At 48.4% G+C, this 27583-nt stretch overlaps 2 protein-coding genes across 11 annotated transcripts in view; one reads left to right on the forward strand and one right to left on the reverse strand.

Annotated features, from left to right (window-relative positions):
* Nucleotides 1–587: 587 nt before the first annotated feature.
* Nucleotides 588–21355, reverse strand: PGAP2 (post-GPI attachment to proteins 2). 8 transcript variants are annotated; one of them, XM_043905818.1, is made up of 8 exons: nt 21233–21355; nt 13885–13905; nt 10859–11033; nt 6714–6882; nt 2782–3034; nt 2533–2639; nt 1819–1927; nt 588–1601 (listed from the first exon to the last, which is right to left on the reverse strand). In XM_043905818.1, the coding sequence occupies exons 3-8, from the start codon at nt 10990–10992 to the stop codon at nt 1471–1473; spliced, it is 903 nt and encodes a 300-aa protein (XP_043761753.1). In that variant the 5' UTR covers nt 10993–11033; nt 13885–13905; nt 21233–21355; the 3' UTR covers nt 588–1470. The 8 variants fall into 8 exon arrangements, with proteins under 8 accessions (XP_043761753.1, XP_043761756.1, XP_043761755.1 ...); XM_043905821.1 differs by lacking the exon at nt 6714–6882 and having other exon boundaries at nt 21233–21351; XM_043905820.1 differs by lacking the exon at nt 21233–21355 and having other exon boundaries at nt 13885–14067.
* A 208-nt stretch (nt 21356–21563) lies between these two features.
* NUP98 (nucleoporin 98 and 96 precursor) overlaps nt 21564–27583 on the forward strand; it is a 90763-nt gene continuing 84743 nt past the window's right edge. The window contains exon 1 of one of the 3 annotated variants that reach the window (XM_043905809.1): nt 21564–21825. The gene's annotated coding sequence lies outside the window, so the exon portion shown is untranslated. The remainder of the gene's footprint in view (nt 21826–27583) is intronic. The other 2 variants (XM_043905811.1, XM_043905810.1) reach the window with 2 other exon arrangements.

Raw genomic sequence — 27583 nt, forward strand, 5'->3', positions numbered from 1 at the left:
CTAGGGCTCCCCAGAGACTGGGAGCCTTTTGTTTCCTGCAAGAGGGGACAGGGGACAATAGACTTCATTGTGGTCCCCCCACCCCCCAATTTCCCTAACAAAGCTCTGGGCTCCCTTGGAGGGGCCCCAGTCTTGTCCTGGGGCCCAGCCACAGATTCTGCAGTAGTTTGGGATGCAAAGCAAGAGGAAAAACTTCCTTATCTAAGGCCTAGAAAGGGAGAGGCTGAGTCATCAGCCTGTAGATAGGTGCTCGCACAGTCAAGCACCTGAGACCTGTCCCCTTATACCCCCACGGGGACAAATCTTTACTGACAGAGTTGGGGCTAGCACTCAGGCCTTTACCTCAACCTAAGGCTCTCCCAGGTATCACAGCTTCCAGACCTGGAGTCACGGCAGAGAAAGTCACTCCTGCTCATCAAAATCAGCTTAGACTGTAGGAGAGTCCAAGGCCTAAGTGTGTTTGGGGTGGGGTGGGATGCCACATGGAACCATACCGGTCATAGACTATTCCCTACGTCCTGGAGCCTGTTCCCCACCTCAGTTCCATTAAACAGATGAGCCTCCAAACAAGTAAGCCTAGCCCAGACTGTTGACAAAAAAAAATTTATTTCCCTTTGAAATAAAATGTACAACCTAAAGAGCACAGAGCCTAAGGCAGGAGGGAGGAGGCGGGGAACACCAGAGAGCCCGTTTCAGGGTAGGAATCTGTGCCTCTGACCCCTCTACCTGGCACCTTTGCCAAAGAGGAAGAGTCTTAAGTCAGCAATTTCAGAAAAGGGGAAATACATGCTGTGCCAGGGCTTTTTCTGGAGGTCACCCTTTAGGTACAGAACACCACCTCCACAGGGAGAAGCAGAACGGCAGAGCCCTCGGATATCATACAGCCTCCCTACCCCGCTGCACCCCAGCTTCATCCACATGGACGTAGGGAGGCACAGCTAGGGAAGGGCACACACCAAATCAGAGGTGAAGTCAGGGCTAGGACACCTGGGCAACCTTAGCAAGGGCCTGTGGTCACAGGCCTGAGTGTGCAGAGCAGATGATTAGCACGAGTCAAGTGAATGACCCACGGGGAGAAATGGCTGTGGTTTTCTGGTAGCAGCCACTGCTCGGTGGTCCCTGACCTCAGCGAGAGGTGGCTATGTAAAGGCCAAGAACCGGATGGTGGTTATGAACCTCAGGACTTTTTTTAGCACCAGATGGTGGAGCTCTCCTGCCAGCTCAGCTTCTTGGGGCTTCTCAGGTACAAGTGGTGCTACTTGAAGGCCTACTGTGCCTACACATGGAGTGGGGGAAAGAAGAAGCCAGCAGGGCTGGGTGAAACCTTGTCCCGGGCCCTTCCTCCCTCCTTCCCCTCTCCCTTAGCTTCAGTAGGGCTCAGAGAGGACACAGAGGGTGAGGGAAGGCCAGAGTAGTATCTTGTTCCTAGTTTGTGGGCAGTGGGCCTCCTCCCCAGCAGGAGAGAAGGGTTTAGAACCGTTTTTCCTCAGGCTGGGAGGTAATGAGCAGCTCCTTGTTCCCGAAGTCCCACCACGCTGTCATGTGGAACGCCATGTTTGTCAGGACGACCGTGTACTCCAGGATGGCAAAGATGGTGTATACTGCAGCGAGGACACAAGGAACGGGGCCTGATCAGCTTCCTTCTCTACCCTCCAGGGGCCTCTTGCTAGATTACCACCACCACCGCATCACTACACAGAGTCTGGAACACAACGGCAGGCAGCCCCCAAGACCACTGCCCTATCACACATGACACAGGAAGCATCATAGCCGTCCCAGAGTCACTGTGACCACCCAGGAATCCTCGCCTGGTCTCACCTCCAGCCTCACAGTACATGTTGTGCCGAAAGTAGACAGCCAGAGCCGTGAAGAAGGAGACGAAGTTGATGATGAAGAGCCGCTGTTTCCAGTTGTAGGACTTGCGATCCTAGGGGATGAGCTCTGTGATCATTCTGCAGCTTGTTAGATGTGTGTGGACAGTCTCCCCTCTTGGCCCCAACTCCTGGGCTGAGTCTTAACCATCCTTGGTCATGGAAGGGGACACAGGCATGGGCAGCAGGAATGATGGGCATTTCATAGCCCTGCATTTAGGGGTGTAATGAGGCCAATAAGGCAGTGGGTCCCTCCCATTTCAGGAGGACAGGGTAAGTTACCTGGAGTTATCTACCAACCCAACACCTCCAGATACTGTGGGGAGAAGAGAAGTGGCGGGGGTGTGGCGGGGGGGAGAGACTGGAATGATTACAGACCACAGACCAGGACTCAGTGCCCCTAACCTGCTGCAGCCTAGGTGCTGCCCCGCCCTCTACTCCCATATGGAGCCTCCATCTCTTCTAGAAATGTTCTCCAGTTCCTCATACTACCCAAACAACCCGATTCCGACCCATCACCCTCCCCCTGTCCCCAAGTCCAGCTGTAGCCCCGGTCTGCCACAGAACTCCAGTTCCCACCTCACCGTTACCCGCATCCTGAGGACGAGTGTCCTTGACTGTCCTCTGGGCCGCGTGGAGCCCCACTAGGGGTAAACCGTACCTCTTGACTTACTGTGTGCTTCTTGGTCAGCCGCCAGAGGATGCAGGTGAGAAGCATGTGACTGAGGGATGAGGCGATGAACACAATGAAAGCATTTTCATGGATGGCTGGAGGGAGAGAGGGGGTTGGGAGCACGCACTGCAGGGAGCACCCAAAGCCCCACGTCGGGAGATCCCGGGCAGGGAGGGGGCAAGGAAACCCCTTCCCCGAACCCTTCCCCGCTCCTCCTTCCCTTGTCTGGACACCCACTGAAGTCCTCAGAAGAGGAGACGTAGGTGAGCACTAGCAGCGCGAGGTTCTCCACGACATTGAGGCCGAAGTTGAGGCGGCAAAGCGGGCGGTAGCCGGGACATGGGGAGGCGCAGCTGAGGTAGTGGTTCCAGTAGGCGAAGGCCACCAAGAAGCGGGGCGCTGAGTGCAGACCGATGCAGAAGCGCCACACGTAGCGCTGGGGCACCTCTCCGCCGATGGCCGAGCTCACTGACGGCAGGTAATTGGGCACCTGGAGAGTTGGGACCCATCTGGGCGCTGACCCCCTGATGCCCCGCCCACCTTGAGATCTTTCTCTTCCGATGATCACCTTGACACTCAGAAGGTTCTGCTCCAGTCCCCTCCCTCCAGGAAGTCCTCCTTCAGGCCCTCGCAGCTCTCCAGGGAGACCTCCCCTTCCAGGCCCCAGACCCTCCTGTGCCTGGTTCTGACTCCCGGGCCAACCTGGGGTTCGTGTGGGTGCAAAGCGGGACCGTCTCCATCTCCCTACAGATAGCTGGGAAAGCTACAGCCAGGTTCAGGTGTTCTCTGAGCCCACAGCACAAGGCTGTGACCTGGATAAGGAGCTATGGGAGGGTCCATGAGCCCAGCATCCCAGATTCAGTCCCAAGGACAGAAACATCTGAGCCTCCTTGGGACAGAGCTGGACTCACTTCCCAACGGAGCCTTTCCTGACTGCTTTCAGTTCACTCGTTCTTCTGGTCAGGGGTAGCAAGGCAATAGAGGGTGCTGGGAGATCCCAAGGGAGCTGGGCCAGAAGAATACCCCCATTCTGATCATATTGAAGAAAGTGGGTGTTCCTAACCTGGTGTAGTCTAAGAAAATGACCCTGTTCTTATGTATATCTCTCATCCATTTTTCTCAAAGCCTGGAATTCCTCATTTCTTAAGGAACTGGAATGTCATTTTTTAAAGCGGAGGAAGGAGGAGATAATATCACACAACTGCAAGGACTGGTGTGTTGTTTATATGAGACAGTGAGAGAATGCAGGGTAGGTAAACAGTAGTTTTGATGGGAACAGGAAGACCCTGAATGGAAGGAGGATCTCTTAGACTCCAGTGCCTAGAGCAGTGCGCCTCAAACTTTAATATGCACACAACTCATCTGGGATTGTGTGAGAATGCAGAAGGTCTGGAATCTGAAAATCTGCATTTCTAAAGGATTCCATGACTATGGAAGTTACCAGTCTGTTGCCCACACTCTCTGTGGACTCTTTTAGACCTTCAACAAGAGCCAGAGCAGTACCAGAGCCCAGAAACCCAGAGAGGGAATGACCCTGCTGTGACGATAGCAGGACCAGTCTTCAGAGATGGAGTTCTGGAAGATCCCTTCCTGTCTGCCAGGAGGAATGCTGAATGGATCTCAGAGTGGCAAGGAAGGCAGGTAATGATGGAGGCAGCTCATGAGGCTGGGGAGGGCCTGGGGCGGGACCAGCCAGAGCCTTCTCAAGCCTTCACAGAAAAGGAGATGGATTCCCACCCTGCCAGCACTGCCAGAGGCAGCTGAGTGCAGAGCTTTCAGAGAGAGGATGATGCTCTCAAGGTACAACTTGAGATACCAAAGCTCGAGATCAGTCTCAGATATTCAGTGATGAGGCAGCTTGGAGGCAATGGGTGTGCATCTCAGCTCTGCCTTTCTTAGCTGGGTCACCTTGAGCAAGTCACTTTACCTCTCTGAGCTTTACCTTCCTCATTGGCAAAATAGGGATATCACCTGCCTTGCAGGTTGACGGTGAATATTAAATATAATGTATGCAAGGCACCTGCAGTGAGTATAAGCAATGGCTTTCAGAAGACAAACTTTCCTGAAAAGCCTGCAAAAAAGGCTGTGATCTAGTGGCTACTGACCATGGGAAGGCCAGCTTCTGAGTGACAGGTGGGAGTCATATCTGAACTGGACACTTCTGAGACCTCCAAGCCTCTTCACTTGACTTTCCTGCTTCTCTGGGTAGGCCCCCTGTGTAGGGTTAGTGGGAGTGTTGTCTTCACTTCCTAGAATATTCATTCTGAAAACTCCTGCCCCACCCTCAGCTACTTTAAGGAGAACTGTACCAACATCTAAGGCTTGGCTGGGAAAGCCCAGAGCACTCAAGGGCCCAGAGCCCTGACTGATGCTGGGAAACAGGTAAAGGGTAGAGATGACACAGAGTTTGGGGGGATGCCTCAGGAGGATTAGAGAATTAGGGCCCTGTGCCTACTCGTCCCATCCTCGCAAGCTCCTCTCAGGTTAGGGGTGGACACAGCATTCAAAGGGTAAGAACTGCCTCCTTCATCAACTCACTCAAACTCTCTCTCTCTCTCTCTTACACACACACACAATCAGGTATAGATACTCATATTCACCCCTGCCATGCCAAGTACTGACGTTCCCCACTCACCAACAATGCCAGCAACAAGCAACGTAGGAGCTGTCAGAGCGCAGGTACACAGTACCCAAATCCCCCTCCCCAAAAAGCCCAGAGCTAAGGGTACTGAGAGATGTGAGCATAATTCCTTTCCCCAAGAGTAGAAACCCTTTGGCCTGGAGGACATGACTCGGTGGATCTATGGCAGGGCAGCGGATTAGAAATTCACGTGGTATAAAGGGAGGGGGTCCAAAAACTTCCTTATCATAGCATCTCATGTTTCACCATTAGAGATTCATTCTTTTGGCCTCAGATAAAAGTCCCCTGACTTTTATGGATGACTTTTCTTTATTTCCTACCACCCATCCTCTTCCCCATCCCTTGCCAACTGGATAAAAACTCCTATTCCTATGACAACGCAGAGTATTAAGCACTAGATGTTCACAGCTCCCGTTCCTATCAGAACCACCTGCTCCTCTTCTCTGAACTCCATCCCCTCTTCTCTAACCTCAGTCCCCATCTCAGCTCTGGAAAATCCTCTACCATGAACTAAACCCCTGTACCCTGCTCTTGCCCTGCTGCCCTTGAATCTGTTCTGCACGCAAGAGCCAGATGGTCTTCTAAACCTCAAATCTGATCATGTCCCTTTCCTGCTTAAAATCTTTCCAAAGCTCCTCATTGTCCCCTGGATAAAACCAAAGTTGTCAACCTGGCACTCATGAAAATCCTTCTTCACCCCCACAGCAACAATTCCCACCCACGCCACCCCCACTGGACCCTCACTCCCCTCCCCCCGCCACCCCAACCCTCACTCCAGGAAGGAAGTCTCTGACTTCTGAGCTGGGTGAAGAGCTTCTTCTGAACCCACCATCTCTGTGCTCCTTTTATCACAGTAGGAATCTCCTCTCACAGTGCTGGGAATGTCTGTGCCTAAGTCTGTCTCTTGCAGGAATAAGATGCTAAGGGCAAGTCCATGTTCAATTCCATGCCCCTGATACAGAACCTGCCTCCCTCTGGGCCCTCAGGAAAGGCTTGGTGGACTGCTCTTAGATGCAGGGGCTCCTTCTAGGTTTCCAGCTGGCAGAGCTCTGAGGATACAGGTTGTGGGGCCTGAGATTGCCAGAGGAGAAACCAAGCTAGAAGAACCCAGAGCAGGGCTGGGTTCTTCTCAGGTCAGGCCTCTGGTCTGGGCTGAAGCCACTCGTTACTTCTCCTCACTCCTGGCCTCATCTTAGCCCATAGTTCTGGCTTCCTTTCCAGTCTGGTCTTTCTTCAGCTCTCTTCTCCCTCTCGAAGTTTCTTCCTGCCTATTCCCTCTCTCTTCCCTTCCCCTCCTCCCCTTCTGCCACCTTGCACCCTCTACAATCCTCTCCTACTCTTGGAGGACTGTGACTCTACTTTCCCCGACTCTCTCTCCCCAAAACACACCCCCCGACTCCCCCCCACCCCACCATCCTTTTATCCCCCCCACCCCACCCCCCCGCCTTCTCTCTGACTCTGACATTCTACCCTTATCGTCATCTCTTGAACTGGACCTGACCCAGGCGCTGGGGAGCCTGGCACTCACCCCACAGTCAGTGGCCACTGTGTACTCAAAGTGGAACACCAGAGACCAGATGATGCAGAAGAAGAAGCCGAACACAGGGAAAGTGATGACCCATGAGACCATGGCTTTGAAGCGGAGCTGGAACACGGTCCCATCGGGGTCCAAGGGCTGGGAGGCCGCAGAGAACATCCTGTAGGGAGTGGTGCTCAGGCAGGGTAACGGACACAACTTGGGGCCTGGTGGGGACACCTGGGCCTAGGAGGGTGGGGCATTTTCTAGAGCCAGGTCCTCAGAGGGCAGGGAAGAGGCAGAGTAGAAAGAGTAGGAAGGGCATAAGGGAAAAAGAAAAGTGCAGAAAAGGAGGTACAAGGGGGAAGGGACAGGACAGTAGAGAGAGGCAGGGTCAGCTCATAGGAATCCCCTTAGCACACTGGTCTTGTAGGTTCACCTCTGGAAGAGTCTGGAGAATCAAGGCTCCTAGTGGCCTGGACATGGGAGTTCTGATGGCCTGCGTCATTCCCATGACCCTCATAACCACTCAGGAAAAGGGTCAGAGGATGGAAGAATTATTATTCCCAAATCACAGAAGGGAAGACCAAGGCCCAGAACTATGCAAGGATCAAACATTAGGACTAAGGCCTCTTGCCACCTGACAGCTTAAGTCTCCAAGCAAGGCCCTCTTCAGGCCAAGTAACCCAGACAAAGGACCCTTGGATCCGAGTGGCCCAAGCTCTCCTACTGACCCTGTCTGACCACATTCCTGCTCTTCACCCAAGTTCAACTAGGAACAATGGGAGGGCCCAGAACCTATTCAATGGGACCACAGGCTATCAGCCATTCCACCCCCAGGCTCAGAATGATCCAAGCCTCAGGCCAGCAGTATCCTGACCCCCAAGATACCAGGGTCCCTCTGGTGGCCCAGAGTTCTATCTCCTTCCTCTCTGAGAAGACCATGTCACCCAATTCCAGGTTTTCAGGAATCTGAGGGTCATGGGATTCTTCTCTGCTCAGGTTGAGCCTGCTGTGCTGGGCCAGACCCAGGAAACAGAGACCCAGACTGAGGGGGTGGGTTTTTTCTGCTCCCTTCTCCCCCGGACAGAGAATGCCCTCCCCCACTCCCCTTGACCACCATGACCCTTCAAGCTGGACTTCCTTCTGGGGGGCAGATGGAGATGGCTTTGGATTAAAAAGCCTAGAACCAAATCTCCCCATGGGAACCAGACTTCCCTCCATTAAGGGAACCCCAGTTCACACTAGTCCAGCTCAGTTTCAGGGAACTGGGGTGGGGGTAGGCGCACGAAGCGACACTCACACTGGGTGCTGAAGGATCCGGGGCTTGGGTTGAGGGCTCTAGCCAGACTGAGACTGCTCTAAGACTTCAGGGTCCCACCCCCAGTTCCCTAGGGCCTGCCTCCCGCCCACAGTGCCCAGATCTCCACGCCTGCTGAGGCACACAGCCTTCCCAGGACCAACAAGGCCGTGTCATAAATCCCAGAACATTCTGCAAAGGTAAGAAGTGATAGCGGCCAAGGTCAGCCCACAGCAGATCCCTTTGCCAGAGATGGGGGTGGGGACTTTTCTGAGGGTTGGGTCCAGGGATGTAAGCAGGTTTCTGGGAAGGGAAAGGGAGAAAGCAGAATGGGATTTAGCCCCTTTGTGTTGGAGCAGGACTGAATATGTCTGCTGGGCCCCATCAGAGAGCTAACTGATCTTAAACAATAGATGCAGGGTCCAAATGAGATCTGGAGGGGGCTGAACATGAGGTATCAGTGTCCAGCCTGTGCAGAAACAGCTAGTAGCGGTGCAGGCTGCATTCACAGAGGTCTAACATCCAGTAGCAGGAATAGAACAGTCCTGTTTTGGGCTGTACTGCGCAGGTCATAGGAAGTCCTGTGCCCAGATCAGGGCCTCGAAGAGAATAGTGATCAACTGGGCCAAGCCCAGGAGCATATGTCTCATAAGGATTGCCTGACGGACTCGGAACCATGCTACCTAAGGAGAGAAAACTCAAGGGACCCTGCATTGCTTCCCATCTCTGCAGGGCTATCTGGAAGCCAGGTGGAAAAAGTAGCTCCGAGGGTCTCAAAGCAGAGCCAGATCTAGGACAGACACCCACCAGAAAGAGAGGGTGTTCTCACTGTAAGAAAGAGCTTGCTAATTGTTTGTTACTAAGTCTCCTTGGAATCGGCTGCCTGGAAAGGAGAGAAGCACCCCCATCACTGGGGACGTGCAAGCAGAGGCAAAATCATCTAATTACAGACTAAAGATACTTCTTTAGTATCTGGGTGAGAAATCCAGATCATATATGAAAATCTCCGCGTGGATCCATCACAGGACTCCCAGGGAGTAGGGGCAAAATACCCCTGGGGTCCCAAGGCCTAGTCCTGCCCAAGAGAGGCCAAGTATCCTCCCAGCAGCTACCTATGCCTTAGCTCCCCAAGCAGTATGCTGAGAATGGGTTATAAGTATGCTGAGGTTATTGATCCCATTATCCCTTGGAGCCCGCCACAAGGGCCAGAGCAAACAGCCTATTCCATCTAACTCCATATGCCATACAAATATTATAATTTTCTGTATGGACTGTGACTGCATTATATCATGCCTTCCTTTTCCCAGGGCAATGGGCTGCTGTGTGATGGTGTGGGAGGCAGGTGTCCTATCCATTTGTTCAACAAATACTTTCTGATTCAGACGCAGTGCCCACCTTCAAGGAGCTCCCAGCCTAGTAGGAAAGAGAGACACACATAGTGTTGACAGGACTGTATGAAAGAACACCAGTTGTATGAGCACTCAGAGGAAGCAGTGATTAAGCTTGCCCCATGGAGGCTAGAGAGGCCTATCTGAAAGAGAAGACACCTGAGAAGGGTTTTGAAGATGAAGAGGAGGTGGCCAAGGTAAAGGAATATTGGATGCATTATCTAAGGTGAGAACCAGGTCAGGAGAGGCTGTTGGATGGATCCTTTCTGATCCTCTGCTTCAGATCAACTGCTCATCCCATTTTCTTTCAGTCCTGTTCTTTCTGATGGCTCCTAGTTCTAAGTCTCACCAGACTGGCTGCCAACTCAAGGCCCACATCCACCCACGGACAAATCAAGAAGGAAAACTTCAAGTCATATGAACAAATGAAGTGGGCCCCCACGCCTGCCAGTCAGATCCCAGTCGTGGCTGTACCCCATATTCTCGAGCAGATGCTCTTTATATGAAGGTGGGAAATTCAGCTATTTGGGGGCCTTCTGAGCTCTCTATGAGGCTAGTCCAAGGGTTCATGTCCTCTTTCCCACTTAAAGACCCTTGGCTAACTTTCTCTCCTGCCCTGTCTCCTTTTCCTCTTCCTCCTTCTGCTCCTCACGCTTCACATTTCCCAAACCATCTTCCCATCTCCTCTACCTGGAGTTCTACACTAACCCTGAGAAGGAAGAGAACAGGAATTCTCAACCCTGTTTTAGACATGGGGAAAGTGAGGTTGTCCCTGAGTCTCAAGTAATACAGAATCAGTGGATGAACTAGGAAGATAATAAAGGTTCACAGAGTCTTACCCCATTTACTCCAATAATCTACAGAGAAAGAATTCACATCTTTCTTCCTAGCCCAACATCCCATATCCCTATCCGTATATGGCCACCTAGGGAACCTCAGAGGTCATGGGACTTACCCCAGAAAAATGTACACACATATAATCAGGTCTCCAGTCAGACAGGCACAGATATAGTCTCTCTCACACACAGACCCCAATCAAAGCCATTATAGTCATGTCCCTCACAGTTAACACACACACTTACATAATCATATTCCCATGGAGACAGGCACAGCCCACAACAGGGCCACACTAAGAAGCCCCAAGTGCCCTCTAGCCCAGTCTTATTCTCTACCCTCCAGAAAACCCTGGGGCTGCTGAATCTGCCCCTCTGTGAAGTAAGGATTGGGTTCCGGGTTCTGAAGCTGCCCAACTTTAGGGACCCTGACCCCCAATGACCTCCATGAAAGGTGGAGGGAGACTAGTCCTTGGGACCTCCATTTGCAGGCAGCAGCCCAGAAGCCCCCAGCAGCCCAGTAACGGTGTGATGGCTAATTCTGTTACAAGAGATTCAGGATTCAAAACAAACCTGATTAGGCCTGAATACAAGGTATCAATGCCCGCCCCGCCCCCACCCCACAACAAACCCTACCCCACAGTGTGTGGCCGTAGTCTCCTTGAAGTGGAAGAGCAGGGACCAGAGGACGCAGAAGAGGAAGGCGACAAGTGGAAAGCAGACTGTGACCAGGGCCACCAGGGTGAAGCGGAGCCGGACCAGGGTCCCATCCCGGTCCAGCGGCAGTGGGACCTGGTACATCTTGTCAGACCTGGGGATGGAGTGGTGTGCTGTCAGGGCCCAAGGTAGTGAGGCTGGTACTCAGTGGGGAAGCCAGCCCTTGTGCTCGGTCCTCAGCTTAGCTGTGGGGTGGGGGGAATCTGGGAAGGAAGCCACTGAGCCCCTAAGCTTGAACAGCTACTGCCCAGGACAAGGAAGATGGACTCAGACTCCCATGAGTACATTCACCCTCCATTTCAGAGGAAAGAATGAACCAAATCTATGCTAAGATGAAGCTTGAGTAAGTCGGGAAAACTTCTCATCCCTATGCCTGGCTTGACAGAAGCTGGTTGAACTAGTCTCTCTTGTTTCAGGAACCAATCCTAAAACCTCCCAGTGGTCAGAATGGCCCATCTCCTCCCTCAGACCTTGGAGCCTCCATGTTTCAGGGCCTCCCATCGGCTCTCTCTGCTTCATCCATCGGCTCAGGGCCTTTCTGCACCTTCAGTCCCTTCCCAGGCTCTGTGGGCTCTGTGTGCCTGCACCGCAGTCCACAGTGGCAAGGACTCCATGGAAGCCAGCAGAACACCAACCCCCTGCCTGTCCCCACCCGCTTGCCTCACGTGTTTTGAGACTGAAAGGCTTTGCAGCATCAGGCCTGGTGCTAGCCTAGGCTTGCTATTTGCTGAAGAGAGCTGCCTGGTCAGCTTCTGGAGGCTTCCCAGTCCCCAGGGGCCTGTCCACTCTCCTCCAGGAACCAGGTGAGGTCTGAGGTCTGCCCACCTCCAATGAGATGAGGCTATCTAGGGTCAGGCCTTATAGTACCAGCCAAGTATACACCAGCAATCCTAATCCAGCCCCAACACCAGGGCATAGAAGAGGACATTCAGGCCAAGAGCCTGGCAGGACCCTGCTCAGGGTAACACAGCAAATAGAAGGAAGAGCTAGCAGAGAGGAGACATAGCACTCAACATCACACACTGCACTCTGGCCTTCCTTGACCCCCTCCTCCCTGGGCCAGAGCTCTGGGCAGAAGGGTCAGGTTAGCAGGGGGAAGAGAAGGGGAAACTGTCCCTAGGAGGAAGAAAGCTAAAAAAACAAGTCCTATATAGATGAGTTAGCCCTGTTCCCATTTTAAAGACAGAGAAACCAAGACACAGAGAGAGGAAGGTCCTTTCTCAAAACCACATGCTGAGCCTGAGGGAAAGCCGTCCTCAGAACTTAGGCATCCAGTTGCCAAACTATGGCTGACTCAGATACACAAAGAGCCCGCCCTTCTGGACTCCAGGGCCTGGCCTGGAGTTCAAGCCCCAGCTCTGCCTGGCCCCGCCCTCAGGAAGAACCCTGACCTCCTGGAGGCCAGCCTCCTCCTGGAATCCGGAAAATGCCAGGTGGATGTGCCTCTCATCCATCTTCCTCCACCCACCTCTCTGCCAGGCTATCAGGCAGCCTCCCCCAACTGCTCAAGCTCCAGTACTTCCGGAGGGCCAGACACTTGCCAGAGAGTGGTGGAAGTGGCTCTGGTGGCCCTCCCAATCAAGCACATTCTGACATTGTTTGGATCATCCTCAAAGGCCTTCCCCACCCAGCCCAAATCCAGATTCTGTGGTTGTAATTGTACTAGTGCCCCTTTCCAACAGCCCTTCCTGAAGTCAGCTGCTCTGGATCACTCAGGAATCACTGGGACCCCCAAACTGAAGAGCAGATCCTCAGGGAATGAATAGGCAGTGCCTAAGGTAGTGGAAGATAGGGTTTCAGGAATAGTCTGTCCCACTTCCTGGAGGGATACCTAACCTCCCTTTTAGCTGTGTGACCTTGGGCAAGTCACCTAACCACTCGGGGCCTGTGATCTGGATTACTAATAAGTCCCTACCAACTGGGTCATTCTACTCTCCCAGGCCTCAGGATAGGGAGCTCATTATCTGAAGGGCAGCTGTTCAGCCCCAGTCAACTCTGTCTTCTACACAGGTACCACTTAATTGAAAACTGCTTTCTCAGCAGTATCCCTAGTTTATTTCCAGAGATCCTCAAACACCTTTTCAGGCTCCAGTCCAAAATCTACACTTATTGGATGAATACTAGGCACCCTGCTCAGCACTAGATATACATTGTTTCTTTCAATCCTCACTATATAACTCTACGAGGTAGGCACTATAGCCTATATATTTCCATTTTACAGAAGAAGAAAGTGAGGCTCAAGGAGGTTAACACTCGCTCAAGGTCATAGGCTAATGACTGGCAGAGCTGGGATTTGAAACTCATCTACGGGGTTGCAAAGCTCCCTGCACCTCCCTCCTGGTAGAATCTGGATCAGGAGTCGCTGCGGAGTGAAGCGGGGAGAGCTCACTCCGGCACATCGGCACATCGGGCCCAGGTCGGGGAGCAGAGGGGAAAGGGGTCAGCTCAGCCAGCCAGGAGAGGAGAGCAGCGGTTCCTGGGCAGGCTGCGGGACCCCCACAGCCTGTGGCCCGGCCCTGCGGAAGCCAGACCGCGTGACCGAGCTCCCCCAAGTGGGGCTGCCCCAAACACCAATCCCCATACTCACCCAGGGTGCGGCGGCGAAAAGGCCGCGCCGGCGCAGGCCGGGAGCCGGGAGCACCCGGGGGAAACCCAGCCCCTGCCCGGGGGGCGAGCGGCAGGGGGCGGGGCGGAGCGGGAACGGCGGGGGCGGGGCCTGCGCGCTCGAGGTGGAACTTTGCAAGGAAACTGCGCCCAATTGCTCTGCTGGCCCCTCCCCGCTTCTGCGGCCCAGGACCCAGAGCGGTCCCCCTTAATCTGGCGTCCCTTCATGCCATGCCGATCCAGTCCTGGTCTGCCCTACTAATTCCGGCTGCGTGGGGGCAGCCGGAAGAGCCCCGGACAACTGGGTTTGACACGTTGGATAAGCCACCTTGTCACCTTACCTCTCAGCAGCGTTCCATCACCTGTTGAAAGAACATACAGTTAATTCAGGACGGCCCCGAATTCTCTCATTTCCTGACCCCGGTGTCTATCCACCTCCCACCCCAATCTAGACGAATTATCCAGCTTCGCCCTTTTAAAACACTAAACCAGTTTGGCCCCAGCCTCGGCGCCCCTCCCCTAAACTTTACTCCCCAGAACCCAATCGGGGCATTTCAGCAAAGAAAGAGCATATAACAAGGAGTGAGATCGCGTGGGGCCCACCCCCGAAACTCTGGGCGGCAGCTATTCCTGCCCTTGATCAGGAGAGGGCGCCTGGTCACATCTGTCGTAAGACAGCTGATCTCCTTCCCTCGCCCAGTCCTGGGTCTCTCTTCACCGTGAGGGCTGATCCCCAGAAACCAGCCCCCAGTCAGGCTTCCTTCCCCATCCTGACGGACCCCTCAGAGGGACTCGTGGCTACATTTATAAAGACCATCCTACCTCAACAGGGAAAAAGGATGAAGAGGCCGGCAATCCCTCCTCTAGTTACAATGTGGGGTTGTCTGAGCACATGCAGCAGGTGCAGGACACCTGAGGTAGACAGTTTCCATCACATTGTTCCCACTTTCTGAGTCCACACATTTTGAGCACTTCCTGTGTCCCAGGCACTCTTCTACATTTTATGTGTTATCCCATTTAATCCTCATAAAAGCCCAATGCAGTAGATACTATTAACATCTCCATTTCACCAAGGGAAAACAGAGAAGCCAAGTTACCTACTCACACAGCTAGCAAGTGTCAGGACCAGGATTCGGTCTAGCACCTAAGGGCATTCCCTTAATCACTATATACTATTAATCCTACAAGGTAGCTATCATAATCACTTTGTAGAAGGGGAAACAGAGGCCCAGGTTTGATTAACTTGCCAAAGCCCTTTTGCGTATATTCAGTCTTGTTCATTTACTCAGCCTAGGCCCTCTCTGTGCAGGCCCTGAGCTGGGCAATGGTGGGGGACCCAGAGATATCCTGCTCACTCCTGGGGGCTTCAAATCTACAAGGAAGGTGTCTTATTAAAAACTACTTTTCTTGACTTGAGTTCTCCCCAACCCTGTCCTTTAAGGTCCCAGGGCAAGCGAGCAATTAGTAAAACTTTACTGAAAGAACAACTCCTATTTAGTTTTGAAAAGGATTTAGGTTTTCTTCCTTGGGGCTTCCTGTCACCCTCTTTGTCTAGCTCCAACCCACGCGTGCCTGCTCCTGGCCCTTGCTTCCTATCTTAACCCCTAATCTGTTCCTTTGGCTCTAAGTACTATTCCCTGGGGCTGGGTCCTTTCTCCCTGCCTCTAGACTACCTCTAATGCCTGAAACTTGAGGCACTCTAATTGGCCTTTAATTATCTGGTGATTTGGGCAATTCCCCATCATACAGTCCTGAGTCTCAGTTTCCTCATCTGTAAAATGGTTTTAGGAATATCCACGTTATAGGGTTGTTGTAAGAATTAGATAATATACATGCCAGGTATGTGGAAGGTACTTAATATACCACATTAACTACAGCTAGATGTGTCAGCTACAGCCGGAACTTGTCCTGATTGAGCCTTTTCTGAATTGTCTGACCTCAGCAGTCACTGATCCTCTCTGAATCTGTTTCTTCCACTGTCAGTTTGAAAGACTGACTCCTACTTGATTTATACGAGGAAAAGTGGAAGAAAAAGATAAGTTCTTACTATGTGCCAGGGATTTCATATGCATTCTCTTAGTTGATATTTTAATAATCTGGTGAGCTAAGTTTAATGAAAGCCGTTTTACAGAGGAAGAATTTGAACAAGCATCTAAGCATCTAGTCTGACCCTTACTCAGGAGGCACTGTGTTTGCTGAACTGGCATTTGTCCATTGTCCAAACAGCTGCTGCTGTTGTTGAAGCTTTCCGGTGTCTCCTGACCTCCCGGTTGGTTTGCCTGGTGCCTAGACACACCCCAAGGAGACCTGTGCCTGAAACACCACCACCATCTTTAAGGCCTTAGCCATGATCACCGCTCCAATCCCCTTTGCACATACGCATACCAGATAGTCCAAGCTGTCTGAGAATTTGTTTTCAGGTTGTTTCAGGAGCATGGGGTGGTGCAGAGGTGGGGGGTGGGGGTGCAGAACAGGGGAAGTGAAGGTGGGATGTAGTTGTCGAGGAATGCTCCCTGTAGATCTCCTTCACTACCCTCCCACCTCTCCATCATCTTCCCCTTTACAGTCACATTGGCTCTTTTAATGACAGAGAGCTGATCACATCTGGCCCCTGCAGCAAATTAGTAAATCCTCATTGCTTTGGGGCTTCCCAGGTGGCACTAGTAGTAAAGAACCTGCAGGAGACATAAGAGATGCAGGTTCAATCCCTGGGTCTGGAAGATCCCCTGGAGGAAGGCATGGCAACCCCCTCCAGTATTCTTGCCCGGAGAATCCCATGGACAGAGAAGCCTAGTGGGGTATAGTCTATAGGGTTACAAAGAGTCGGACACAACTGAAGTGACTCAGCACACACATACACATGCCCTTTAGGATCTAGGGCAAACTCCTTAGTGCAATATTCAACATCTTTCATAATCTGGTCATCCTCTGTTCCAGCAACCACGTATTTTAACTATACTCACCTCTTACATGGAGCTCTGCTTAACTTTCTCCTTATCTCTCCCTATCCCCATGATCTGCCCATCTCCTCACTCCACAGGCAGTCTCTGATGGCTTTCCACCACACTCTTATTAGGGCTCTGACCACAATAAAGCAAAATAATTTGCTGCCTATTCCCTCCATCTTCTTGGGAGCTCATTTAAGGACAGAACCTCCACCTGTTTCATTTATTTCTGAATCTTTCAGCTCAGTTCAGGACAGGCATACAGTAGGAGCCCAGAAAACATTTGCTGGATTGATTTAATTGAACTGGATTTTGAAGGATGGGCAGAATTTAGATACATCAAGGAGAGATTTAGGAACTGCAAGAAAGGCTGAAGAATGACTGCTGGGGATAGAGGGTAGAGGCAGAGGGGGCATGGCTTGGAGATAGGTGAAGTAGCAGAGACAGAGGCAGTGTGAAAGCATCTGGCCACATCAGGCCAAACTCTGCCCTGCCTCCTGGGCAGCCCCAGGAAAGTCTTCCTGGGTTGAAGAGGAGTGTTCTTTGTTCTTAGAAATTTTTTCATGGCAGAGACATCTTTCTTGGATGGCTTTAAACTACTCACCCTAAGCTCACCCATCTTGCTCTAGCTCCACTCTGCCTCAGATAGCAATTACATCTTCATTGTTCTGCAGAACATTCTTTGGCTCCTATCACTTCTAAGATGAAGTTCCAGTTTGAACCCATGGATACACTGGGCTATTTTCTGGTCCCACATCTCTGTTCTCCCTGTTCATCTGGCCTGGAATTCATCTTTTCCTTGTCTCAGCAAAGTCTACCCTTCCTATAAAGGTATTGATTAGCATGACACCTTAGTAAGTGAGAAATGCATGTGGTAACTTCTAAGACTATCACTAAAATAATAGAAAAATAATTTAATTTCCAAACTGATGCAGGAAGAAAAATGAAATAATCCAAGACTGCAAGAAAGGAGATTTAAGTAGACAATAAGCACATGAAAAGATGGTCAACATCATTAGTCATTAGGGAAATGTGTTAAGAAAACCCCACAGTGAGATGTCATTTCACACCCTCTGCTGCTGCTAAGTCGCTTCAGTCGTGTCCGACTCTGTGTGACCCCATAGACGGCAGCCCACCAGGCTCCCCCGTCCCTGGGATTCTCCAGGCAAGAACACTGGAGTGGGTTGCCATTTCCTTCTCCTTCACACCCTCTAGCACTGCTATAATTTTATTTTAAAAAAGGAAGAAAAAAGAAAATTACAAGTATTGGCAAAGATGTGGACAGATTAAAACCCTCATACATCGCTGGTGGGAATATAAAATGGTACAGCCACTTGGAAAACAGTTTGACAGCTCCTTAAGAAGTTAAACATAGAGTTACTAGATGACCCTATAGCAAATTTACTCCTAGGTATAAACACAAGAGAATTAAAAACACATGTTCACAAGAAACTTGTCCAAGAATGTCCATAGCAGTATTATTCATAGTGGAATAATCATTATTTATGGTGGAAACAACCCATGAATGCAAAACAAAATATGGTTTATTCATAAAATGGAATATTATCCTACTTATAAAAAGGAATGAAGTACTGATTCATGCTACAACTTGGATGAACCTTGAAAACATTATGCTAAGTGAAAGAAGTCAGACACAAAGGCCATGTATTTTATGATTCCATTTATATGAAATGTCCAGAATAGGCAAATCCATTGAGACAAAAAGTAGATTAGTAAATTGCAAGAAGCTGGGAGGAAAGGGAGATGGGACATTATTGCTAATGGGTCTGGGGTTTCTTTTTGGGATTATTAAAATGTTTTGGAATTACATAGTGGTGGTGTTTGCACAACCTTGCAAATATACTGAAGCTCTCTGAATTGTACACTTCAAATGGGTGAATGCTATATTATGAAAATTATATCTCAATTTAAAAAATCTGGCAAAGAGCTGGGTCTCAGTAAATGGCAGTTATTCTTACCAAAGGAAAAAAAAAATTTAAATAGATTTTAAAAAGAAGAGAAACAGAAACAGAACATCTGGAGGAAAGAGAAAGCCTAAAATGTTAGATAAAATCAGTAAGTATACCAGTAAATTCATTAAATGCAATTGATTAAATGCTCTAGTTAAAAGTCAAAGATATTCACAAAAGATTTAAATATTGATAAATCTAGTTATATGCCATTTATAAACATCACCCTTCCTTATCAAGTAATAGGAAAAGAAAAAGGAAATCAACACTTACTGTATGCTTACTATGTGCCACACAGGGGCCCAATCCTTTGCAAATTCTGTGATCAGATTTGATATTGTTGTGCCCACTTTACAGACAAGGAAACTGGGATATAGAATAATTAAATAATTTGTGCAGGATCTAAAAAGTAGCAGATCTAGGACTTACATCTGAACTTACATCTGTTTGAATCTAACTCTGCTGCTCTTCCCAATATACCATATAAGAAATGGAAAATCATCTCGCTGGAAGTAAGTCTCTTGCTCTTTCATGATTCTTTAGTCCTTACAGGTCTGTCTCCTCCCTGGAGAGCTGCATAGAGTGAGTTCTCAGGATATGTGTAAAAGAGACTGGGAGCTCCCAGGATAGAATGGATTTTACTTAGCTTTGTCTCTCTTGGTCAGGGCAGTGTTGAGCAGGGGACATCTCTGAGCTCCTGATACGCAGGACAAAACCTGGCTTAGCAAACTTTTGTGAACATGCGCCAAACTCCTTGGCTTTACAGGGGAAGAAGGAAGATGATGACAATCAAGAGGGTTGTTATCAGAATTAGGCAGAGTAAGAGTATGTGGACCCAGGAAGCCTTGGCCCAGAAAGAAGTCCTTCCTGGGGCAGAAGTCCCTGGGAATGATGAGCCTGTGGGCCACATGCCTACCAGAGTATGTAACAAGAGGTTCTTCTGCCTAGAAATCACCATGGTGATAGGAAATTCATTCTGGAGCACTTCTTGTCCAATGTCTCCTCTAGTCTTCCGGTAAGTATACACTACTTAAGAGGCTCAGCTCCTACACACCTGCTAATACTCTGGACTGAAATACTCAGTCACATAAGGCATATTTCTGAGTTTCTTGTCTGTGTCAGAGTCCATGTCTCAGAATGGGAGTTTCTTAACCTTTTTAAAGAATACAAATAATACCTACTATTTATTGAGGGTACTGGAGTACCTGGTACCATATGCCTTATTTCATTTAATTCTCACAACTCTGTAAGGCAAGTACTGTTATTATCCCCATTTTACAGACAAGGAAACTGAGGTTCAGAAGGATTAAGAAATTTCCCCAAGTTCATACAGCTAATATATGGTTGGGCTCAGATTTAAAGGCAGGGTTCTCTGACTCAAAAATCCCATACTTAATAAAGTAATTCACTCATTTCTGCATCAAACATTTAATGTGCACCTGGCCTCAGGGTCATCAAAATAAGTAAGTAGAGGAGAGGCTTAAACAGAGTTGGGTTTGAGGATTGGCAAGAGAGAAATCAAAGATTCAGGAGGGCAGTAAGGAAGTTGCTGTAACCCTCCAGGGAGACCTAATGACTTTCTGATGCTGACTGAGCACAGGCAAGGGAGGGTGGAGGATAAAGGAGTAATACTTTGATGGAGGAGTTAGGGGAAGGTGTCTGGAGTTGGAAGTTTAGCTTTACTATTTGACCATCCATATATTTACTTTTTTCTTCCTTCAAGCATCTACTGAACAACTACAATGTACTAGGTTTCTTCCACCCATTATCTTATCTTCACAACCACTCCACTTTTTAAGTATCTCTAATCCCTTGCCACCACTGAAAACCCCCTATTTAACTTTATCCATGTTTTGGGTAGAGCTTATTTCAATCTTGTATTAATGTCCCAGGAGGAGGGGGTGGTGGAGTGGTAATCCTAATAGGTTTTGCTTTCTGAGCACAGTATCTGCTATTTTGTGTGGAACGCTTAGTCACTTGGGGCTTCCCTTGTGGCTCAGCTGGTAAAGAATCCGCCTGCAATGCAGAATACATGGGTTCGATGATCCCTGGGTTGGGAAGATCCCCTGGAGAAGGGAAAGGCTACCCACTCCAATATTCTAGCCTGGAGAATTCCATGAACTGTATAGTTCATGGGGTCACAGAGTCAGACTGAGTGACTTTCATCTTTCACTTAGTCACTAGATCTAGTTTCCAGAACATGTTCAACTCACCCCTTTGAGATAATCAGTCTCCTGCTCTGGGCTAACCCTGGGGGAAAGGAACACCAATTTGAAAATGAAGCTCTAACCTCCAAGAGCCCTGCCCTGAAGATAAGAAAGTAACAGAATACTAACAAAGCTGTAACAGACGCTTGCCCAAGCATCACCCCAACTCTCTGGGAAAGATTGATCCACAAAGGTATCCCAGAGGAGGCGGGAACATTTCAATTAGAACTTTAGGGGTTCCTAAAATGCAGGTGGGAAAGAAGCCCCAAGAATTGTCATTTGTACCAAACCCTAAGCTGAGCCATTCCCTTAGGGCATCACTAACACTCCCAAAGTCTATTCTACGGATTCAGAGAGGGAGAGGTTATGTTGGGCTGGTATAGGTCAGGAGACAGGAAGGCCAGGTTACGAGGCCTTGGAGCAGCTGCAGGCGAGCTACGCAGATAGACCTCCTAGGCGGGCCCTCCAGCTCCGCACGTGGTCTAGTCAGGAAATGAGGGCCGGACGACAGGAGAACTTTCCCATGACCACCCGCGGACTGAGGCAAAGGAAAGATAGAACAGTTACCATGCCATCCTGGAGCTTCACTCTGATTGGCCCGAGTCTCAGCAGTCTGGGTGTCTCCGCTCCAAAGAAGGGGCGGAGCCTCGACATAGCGTCATCACTCTTATCCCACCCCCCGCCCGATGTAGCCACTCACCAGCCCACTTCGAGGGGCCCTGTGTGACGTCACTACTCTCTCCCAGCCAACCGCGGCGACGAGGGGCGGCACTCCATGTCCCCCCCTCACCACCCCTCCCCTTTCCTCCCCCTAATCCTTCGGTCCCGCCTCTTCCCCCTCTCCTAGTCTCCCAAAGACAACCCTCACGTTCGGTTTCAAAAGACCCGTGGTCCAATGAATAACAGGGCGGATGTAGAGTGGCGGCTGCGTCTGCCAATGCACAGACAGCGAGGGCGGAGCGCTCGCAGCGAGCCTCTGACGGCGGGCGGCGTGTGACGCAGTCGGGCCCTCTACGCGCTGCGCCCGGAGCGGCGGTCGGTATCGGTGCTGGCGACGGCGGCGACGGTTTCGTGGCGGCCGCGCGCTGCTCTCTGAGCGGCGGGTGGTGGTCCGGCCTAGACCCTCACTCCTGACACTTTCCCTCCCCGACCGCATCGCGGTAAGTCGGGGACCGGGGTGGTGGAGGCCAGAGACCGGCAGGCTCCTCCTCCACTCTGGGAGGCGGGTGCGCGGGGCGTCCCAGGCCCTCTCCGCGCCCGAGTCTCGCGCCCTAGCGCGCACCTTCTGCCCTGAGGGAGGGGGCGGGGCCCGCGACTTCCGGGCCCGAGGCCTGGCCCTTCAGGCTCTGAGGAGGGATTGCTCTCTGTGGGGTCTGGGCCCGGGGGTCTCGCGTTAAAGCCTCCCTTGAGTGAGCGCTTCTCTAGCAGATTGTACTCATTCATTTGCCCGGCAGTGATTAGGTGGGCAGGCCCTTTGCGGGAGCAGCGCCTTGAAACCCTGAAGGACGGTTTCCTCAGCACTTCCCTGATCATCGTGCGGGATTGGGCTTTATTTGTTTTGGCTTCTCCAAGGAGAGATTTGCAACCCCAGGGGAGGGTGAGTGGGTCGGGAGTTTGTGAGCTTATTAAAACTGTATCTGAGAAAATTAAGGTCATTTAATGGAGTGAAACCTTACTTTTTGTTCTCCCACGTGTCCCACATAAAGCTAGACGAGAAACGGTGAGGTTTCTGGATTACTTACTCTAGCCGTAAGGACCTTGGAAATTAAGTCAATTCCCCTAGCCCATATCACGTGCAAGTTTCATAGGTGGAGAAGCTGAGGCCCAGAGAAGAAACAGTACTAGAAAAAGCCAGAAATTTTTCTGCTATACTGCCCTCCCTGGGCGTTCTAGCCCCCCATTACTGAGGAATTCCCTTTAGAAAAGTGGAGGGGTTAAGATGGTGACATTGAGTAGTTGGAAACAGAAACCTAGTTTTCTGTATCCTTCGTTTCTGATTTGGTTGCTACCCGCCCAGTTCACCGTAAGGCAAACGCTTCGTTAGTGGAACCCTAACCTAGGCCATGAGAACTAAACTTAAAAGTTGAAGAACATCAGGGGTATCACGTATTGGGAATGAATTGATAAGGCTACATGTCAGTGGCTAGTTTCCTGATCTGGGTCTGAAATTTTTATTTGTGTCAGCTGCTGAGTATTCAGAAGAAAGGGTCCAGTTAGTGAGCTACAGTAGAGTTGAAATAGAAAACAGGAAATATGGACAAGACTTAGAAAGATACACAGCAGTCATTTGGTACTTCTTGTTTCTTGGGACTCATAACTCCTGTCTTACCGAATTCGAAAACTAATAGGATAAGGTGAGAAAATTAAAGTATCCGAATTCGAAAACTAATAGAATAAGGTGAGAAGATTAAACTATTTTGGGAGAAGAAGCTAAGGAAGAAAGAAGAGAGCAGTGATCATTCCCTGTGATAGTCTTATAAATTGAGAAAGAAACACTTGTTATGACAGATGGTGTGTGTGGAACTTGTTGAAGAAGTTTGAATATATAGAAAACAAACCAGAAGTTGGACAGGAAGGAGGTCCTGGGAAATACTTTTGATAAATTTATTTTTTGACTCACCACTTTCCTCTTGTTTTGATGACGAAGCAAAAATTGAGAAATATAGTGTTTAAGAGCAGAAGAGAATTGTAGTCTTGATACTAAGAGGGGAACAGGGTGTGTTTTCTGTGCCATTTTCTCTTCTGGGAAGCGTCTCCTGGCATTCTTTCCCCTGCAGCCTTCTATAACACTTATTTGATACTTCTGTTTATGACACCAGTCATTTTGTATTTCAGCTGTGTCTTTTTATTAGACTGGTAAAAAATTTTTTGTCTTGTATTCAGTTTGCTTTTCACATAGTAACCTTTCAGTAAGTGTGCTTGCCTGAAAGGATAAACAAATTGAAGGAGTTAAGCCTAAAAATAGTCTATAAAGAGGCTAGGTGTTTGTGTACTCCTGAAATACCAGGCCCAGATAGGAGGACCCATACCATTTGTGTGTTATGTTGTACTTTAATACCTGACTATTCATGTCCACTTGCTCCTAGATAGCTAATAACAAGCACAACCTTTAGGGAACCAAATTCATAGCTTGGAATTGTTACTTCATTGTGATATTTTTATAGTAGTAAGTAACCTTAGGAAGTAGGGGGTAATACTGATGTTAAATTTCCAGTAAATAAAGAGTAACATCTATAATTATGCAATCTGTTCAAAGCTTAAGGGAATAAGATATTTAGAGATTTAACAATAGGTATTAGAGACAAAGTATATAAACAATGTTTCTTGAGAATTTGGCACATTCTCTGTGTTTAGAATTGAACCTAAGTATTTTTCATTTGTGTATTTTACCCATGAGATACTCATAACACCCCTCCCCAAGATTTAACAATCAAGAATGTCTTCAAACATTGTCAAATGTTACTTGGGAGGCAAAACTGCCTCTCAGTGAGACTGCTGCTTTACAGAGAATGTTCCCAATATTTCAATAAAAAAATCTTACCTTTATCATACTTTGTCTATGTTTGTGGAGTCAGCTAATAAGTTGCATTTGGTTAAGATATCCTTGAAAACCCTTAAATTGTCAAAATCTGGGATGGGAAGCTGAAAAGAGTACTAGAGTTGCTTTCTTTAGTTTCTCTCTTCATGTCTGTGGTAGCCTCCCTTTCTCTGGGATAGGAGAAATTAAAGAGTCCTGTTTGAAAAGGGGGTAGGTCATTGGGTAAATAGAGCAATATTTATTTCATTTTTTGTGGAAGAAGGCAAAAGAGCTTATACTTGAATTGATACAATTAAATGGGATGCTATATCTGGTCCTAAGACTGAAGCTGGGAGGTAGTAGGGTGAGTTGGAAAAGGTGGAACTGGAGTCGGATGATTAGAAGGGGGCTCTAACAGTTCAAGTTTGAGGTCTTGGGACTACTTTATGCTTTAATCATTGCAGACGCCGAACAGGTTTTGTTTATGTGGCTTAATATTTACTAGAAACAGACCAATTTTGAAAAGATTTATTTAAATAATTATTTTGCTAATATAAATAACAACTTTAGGAAAAGTTACTAAAAAATTTAGTGATAAAAGTGGCATTGTTTTGCATTTTTGCAAATCTTTTTAATGTCTGGCTTAACAGAAGACCACTGAGTTTGCAGACTTTATGCATTCAGATGATTGGTATGTTATTTTAGTTGAAGTACGTGAAGGAAATCCAGCCTCATACAGATACATAGTAATTGGAAAAGGGAGGACTGGTTTATTATTTTATTTATTTATTGGCTTCACTGGGTGGTCTGTAGGACCTTAGCTCCCTGACCAGGGATCAAACCTGTGCCCCCTACTTTGGGAGCATGGAGTCTTAACCATTGGACCGTCAGGGAAGTCCTGGAAAAAGTGCTTTAATAACCTTTTCACATAATTGTAGATTTCTCCTTTGACACTACACTCAGACCTGAAACCGTATCACTGAACTTGTGTACAATGTTCATGTTAAAATTCATTGGTCTGTCTTGCACTTTGAATGGGTGCAAGCATGATTTTATGATATCACATATTGGTCATTAGGAATTATTGGGCTTCCCAGGTGGCACGGTGGTAAAGAATCTGCCTGCCAATGCAGGAGATGTGGGTTCAATCCTGGGTCAGGAAGGTCCCTTGGAGAAGGAAATGGCAACCCACTCTCGTATTCTTACCTGGGAAATCTCATGGACAGAGGAGACTGGAAGGTTACAGTCCATGGAATTGCAAGAGTCAGATATGACTTAGGGACTAAACAACAACAGGGGAATCATTGATTCACTGAGTCATGTAGCTCTTGCAAATGTTGACAGATTTACGGTTGCTCATATTTCCACACATTTCATCAGGTAAGTCTTTTAAAAATTGGGAAGCTAGCAAGCTCGTAGTGGTGTACACAGGTTTTCAAGATTCCAATTTTTGCTTCAAATCTTAGTAAACATAGTTTCTCATTTATTCTTTGAAATGAAAATTGTGTTCCATGAAGAAAAATCTGTTGGTTCCGCTTTGTATTCACTCAACTTTTTTTTGTTGGGGCAGCCCTTGTAGTTTAACATGTAGAAGTGCTTTTGAGTATTTCCCACTTCATCTCCCAGAATAATCACACACAATATTGAAAAGATGTGCCCTGAAATGTTGAGTTAATACAGTAAATAATTTACTGCTCTATCAAGGACATTCAAGTGAAAGTAGATTTTTATGTGTGCTGTGAGTGAGTGGCAGTGAAGAATCCAGTGACTCTACAGTTTGGGGCCATTGTTTTGTTTTGTGTTCGGTTCTAGCAGTTTTATATACCATTAGGTGCAGAGGTCAGCACAGTTTTTTTTTATTTTTTATTTTTTCTAATCTTTTGGCCGTGGGGCATGTGGGATTTTAGTTCCTTGTCCAGGGATCAAATCTGCACCCCCTGCATTATCGGCACAGAGTCTTAACCACTGGACCACTAGGGACATCCCAGCACAGTTTTTTCAAAAAGACAAATAATGTCTTAGGATTATTATAAAAGTAGCTTTTACTTCATGGGCCCCCTGAAAAAGGTTTTGGGGACTTCTAGGAGCCTTGAGAACTACTAATATAAGACAGTGATTTTTCACACTTGGTTCATACAGCCATAAGCTTCTTTGAAGGTGTTCACTGATGAGGTTCTGTTGTGTCCCCATCCCTCTTTACTTCACTAGAGCAGCTTTTGTGCCGTCTGTTTTATGGATGACACTTCTGATCAAGGGGAATATAATTGCCTAAATTAGCCTGTTCAGGAAGAAAACAGTTCATCCTTCATGAGTATGTATCAGAATCACTCATTACTTCACACCTTTGTTTAGACTACTTCCATGTACTTCTTTTACACAAAGATTACTAGTATCTGCACACCTAACCTTGCTAGATGGAATAAACTTAAGAAATAGGCAAATGGTTTTGTAAATTAAAAAGATGTGAGGATTTCCCTGGTGATCCAGGCGTTAAGAATCCACCTGCCAGTGTAGGGGACACCAGATTCGATTCTTGGTCCAGGAAGATTCCACATGCTGTGGAGCAGCTAAGCCCTTAGCCACAGCCACTGAGCCCTTATACCGTAGAGCCCATGCTCTGCAGCTCTGCAACAAGAGAAACCACTGCAATGAAAAGAGAGCCCCTGTACACTGCAACTAGAGAAAACTCTTGGGCAGCAACAAAGACCCAGCATGGCCGAAGATAAATACATAAAATTTTTATATTAATGTGAGTAGTTAGAAAGGCTGGCAAATGCGAAATGAGCAGGAGTGAGTGAATAATCAGAGTGCCCTCAGTATATTGTTTGGGGAGGTAATTGTTTTCATTTTTTGCTGTGGTGCTTCACGGTTGTTTTAAATGGTCAGTAGGTGACACCAACAGTATTGGGAAATAAGTCTTATTATGTTTGGAGTTCTGGCTTGGCACTGATCAACCTAAGTTTAGAGTGATTGATTTTCTAATTTAAAATATTGTAAAACTAAACTGAAATCTGCTCTTGAGGAGCTCTAGTTTGAGGCATCTTTGTTCTAACAATCCTTTGGCGTAGGCTGTATAATCCCTGCCATTCAGGTATTAGAAATTGAGATCTGAGGTTGAATATCATAACTACAGTTACACAGTAGCAAGTAGCTGCGGTCTTTTATTCCTTCTTTACCTTTTTATTTTGACTTAATTTTAGATTCACAGAGAATTGCAAACATACTAAATGGCAGAGAGTTTTAAATATTTGTCTCTAAGACTAATGTACTCTTCACTACTTCAGTTTGTAAAATGAGTTGTTAAGGGGATGAAAAATGCTACTCAGCACTATGAGGAAGGAGCTGTATTAGGTACTCTGGATTATTTTAAATTAATTTTATACACTAGTGGGAGAAATTGA

This window comes from Cervus elaphus, chromosome 1, assembly GCF_910594005.1.
Source record: "Cervus elaphus chromosome 1, mCerEla1.1, whole genome shotgun sequence".
Classification (NCBI taxonomy): domain Eukaryota; kingdom Metazoa; phylum Chordata; class Mammalia; order Artiodactyla; family Cervidae; genus Cervus; species Cervus elaphus.

Coding starts and splice junctions, on each gene's coding strand:
- PGAP2 (XM_043905824.1), bottom strand. CDS start 11,023: ATGTACCAGGTCCCACTGCCGCTGGACCGGGATGGGACCCTGGTCCGG. Junction 3,035..6,713: donor CAGTGGCCACTGACTGTGGG/GTGAGTGCCAGG, acceptor CCAACTCTCCAG/GTGCCCAATTACCTGCCGTC. Junction 2,640..2,781: donor CTCCTCTTCTGAGGACTTCA/GTGGGTGTCCAG, acceptor CTCTCCCTCCAG/CCATCCATGAAAATGCTTTC.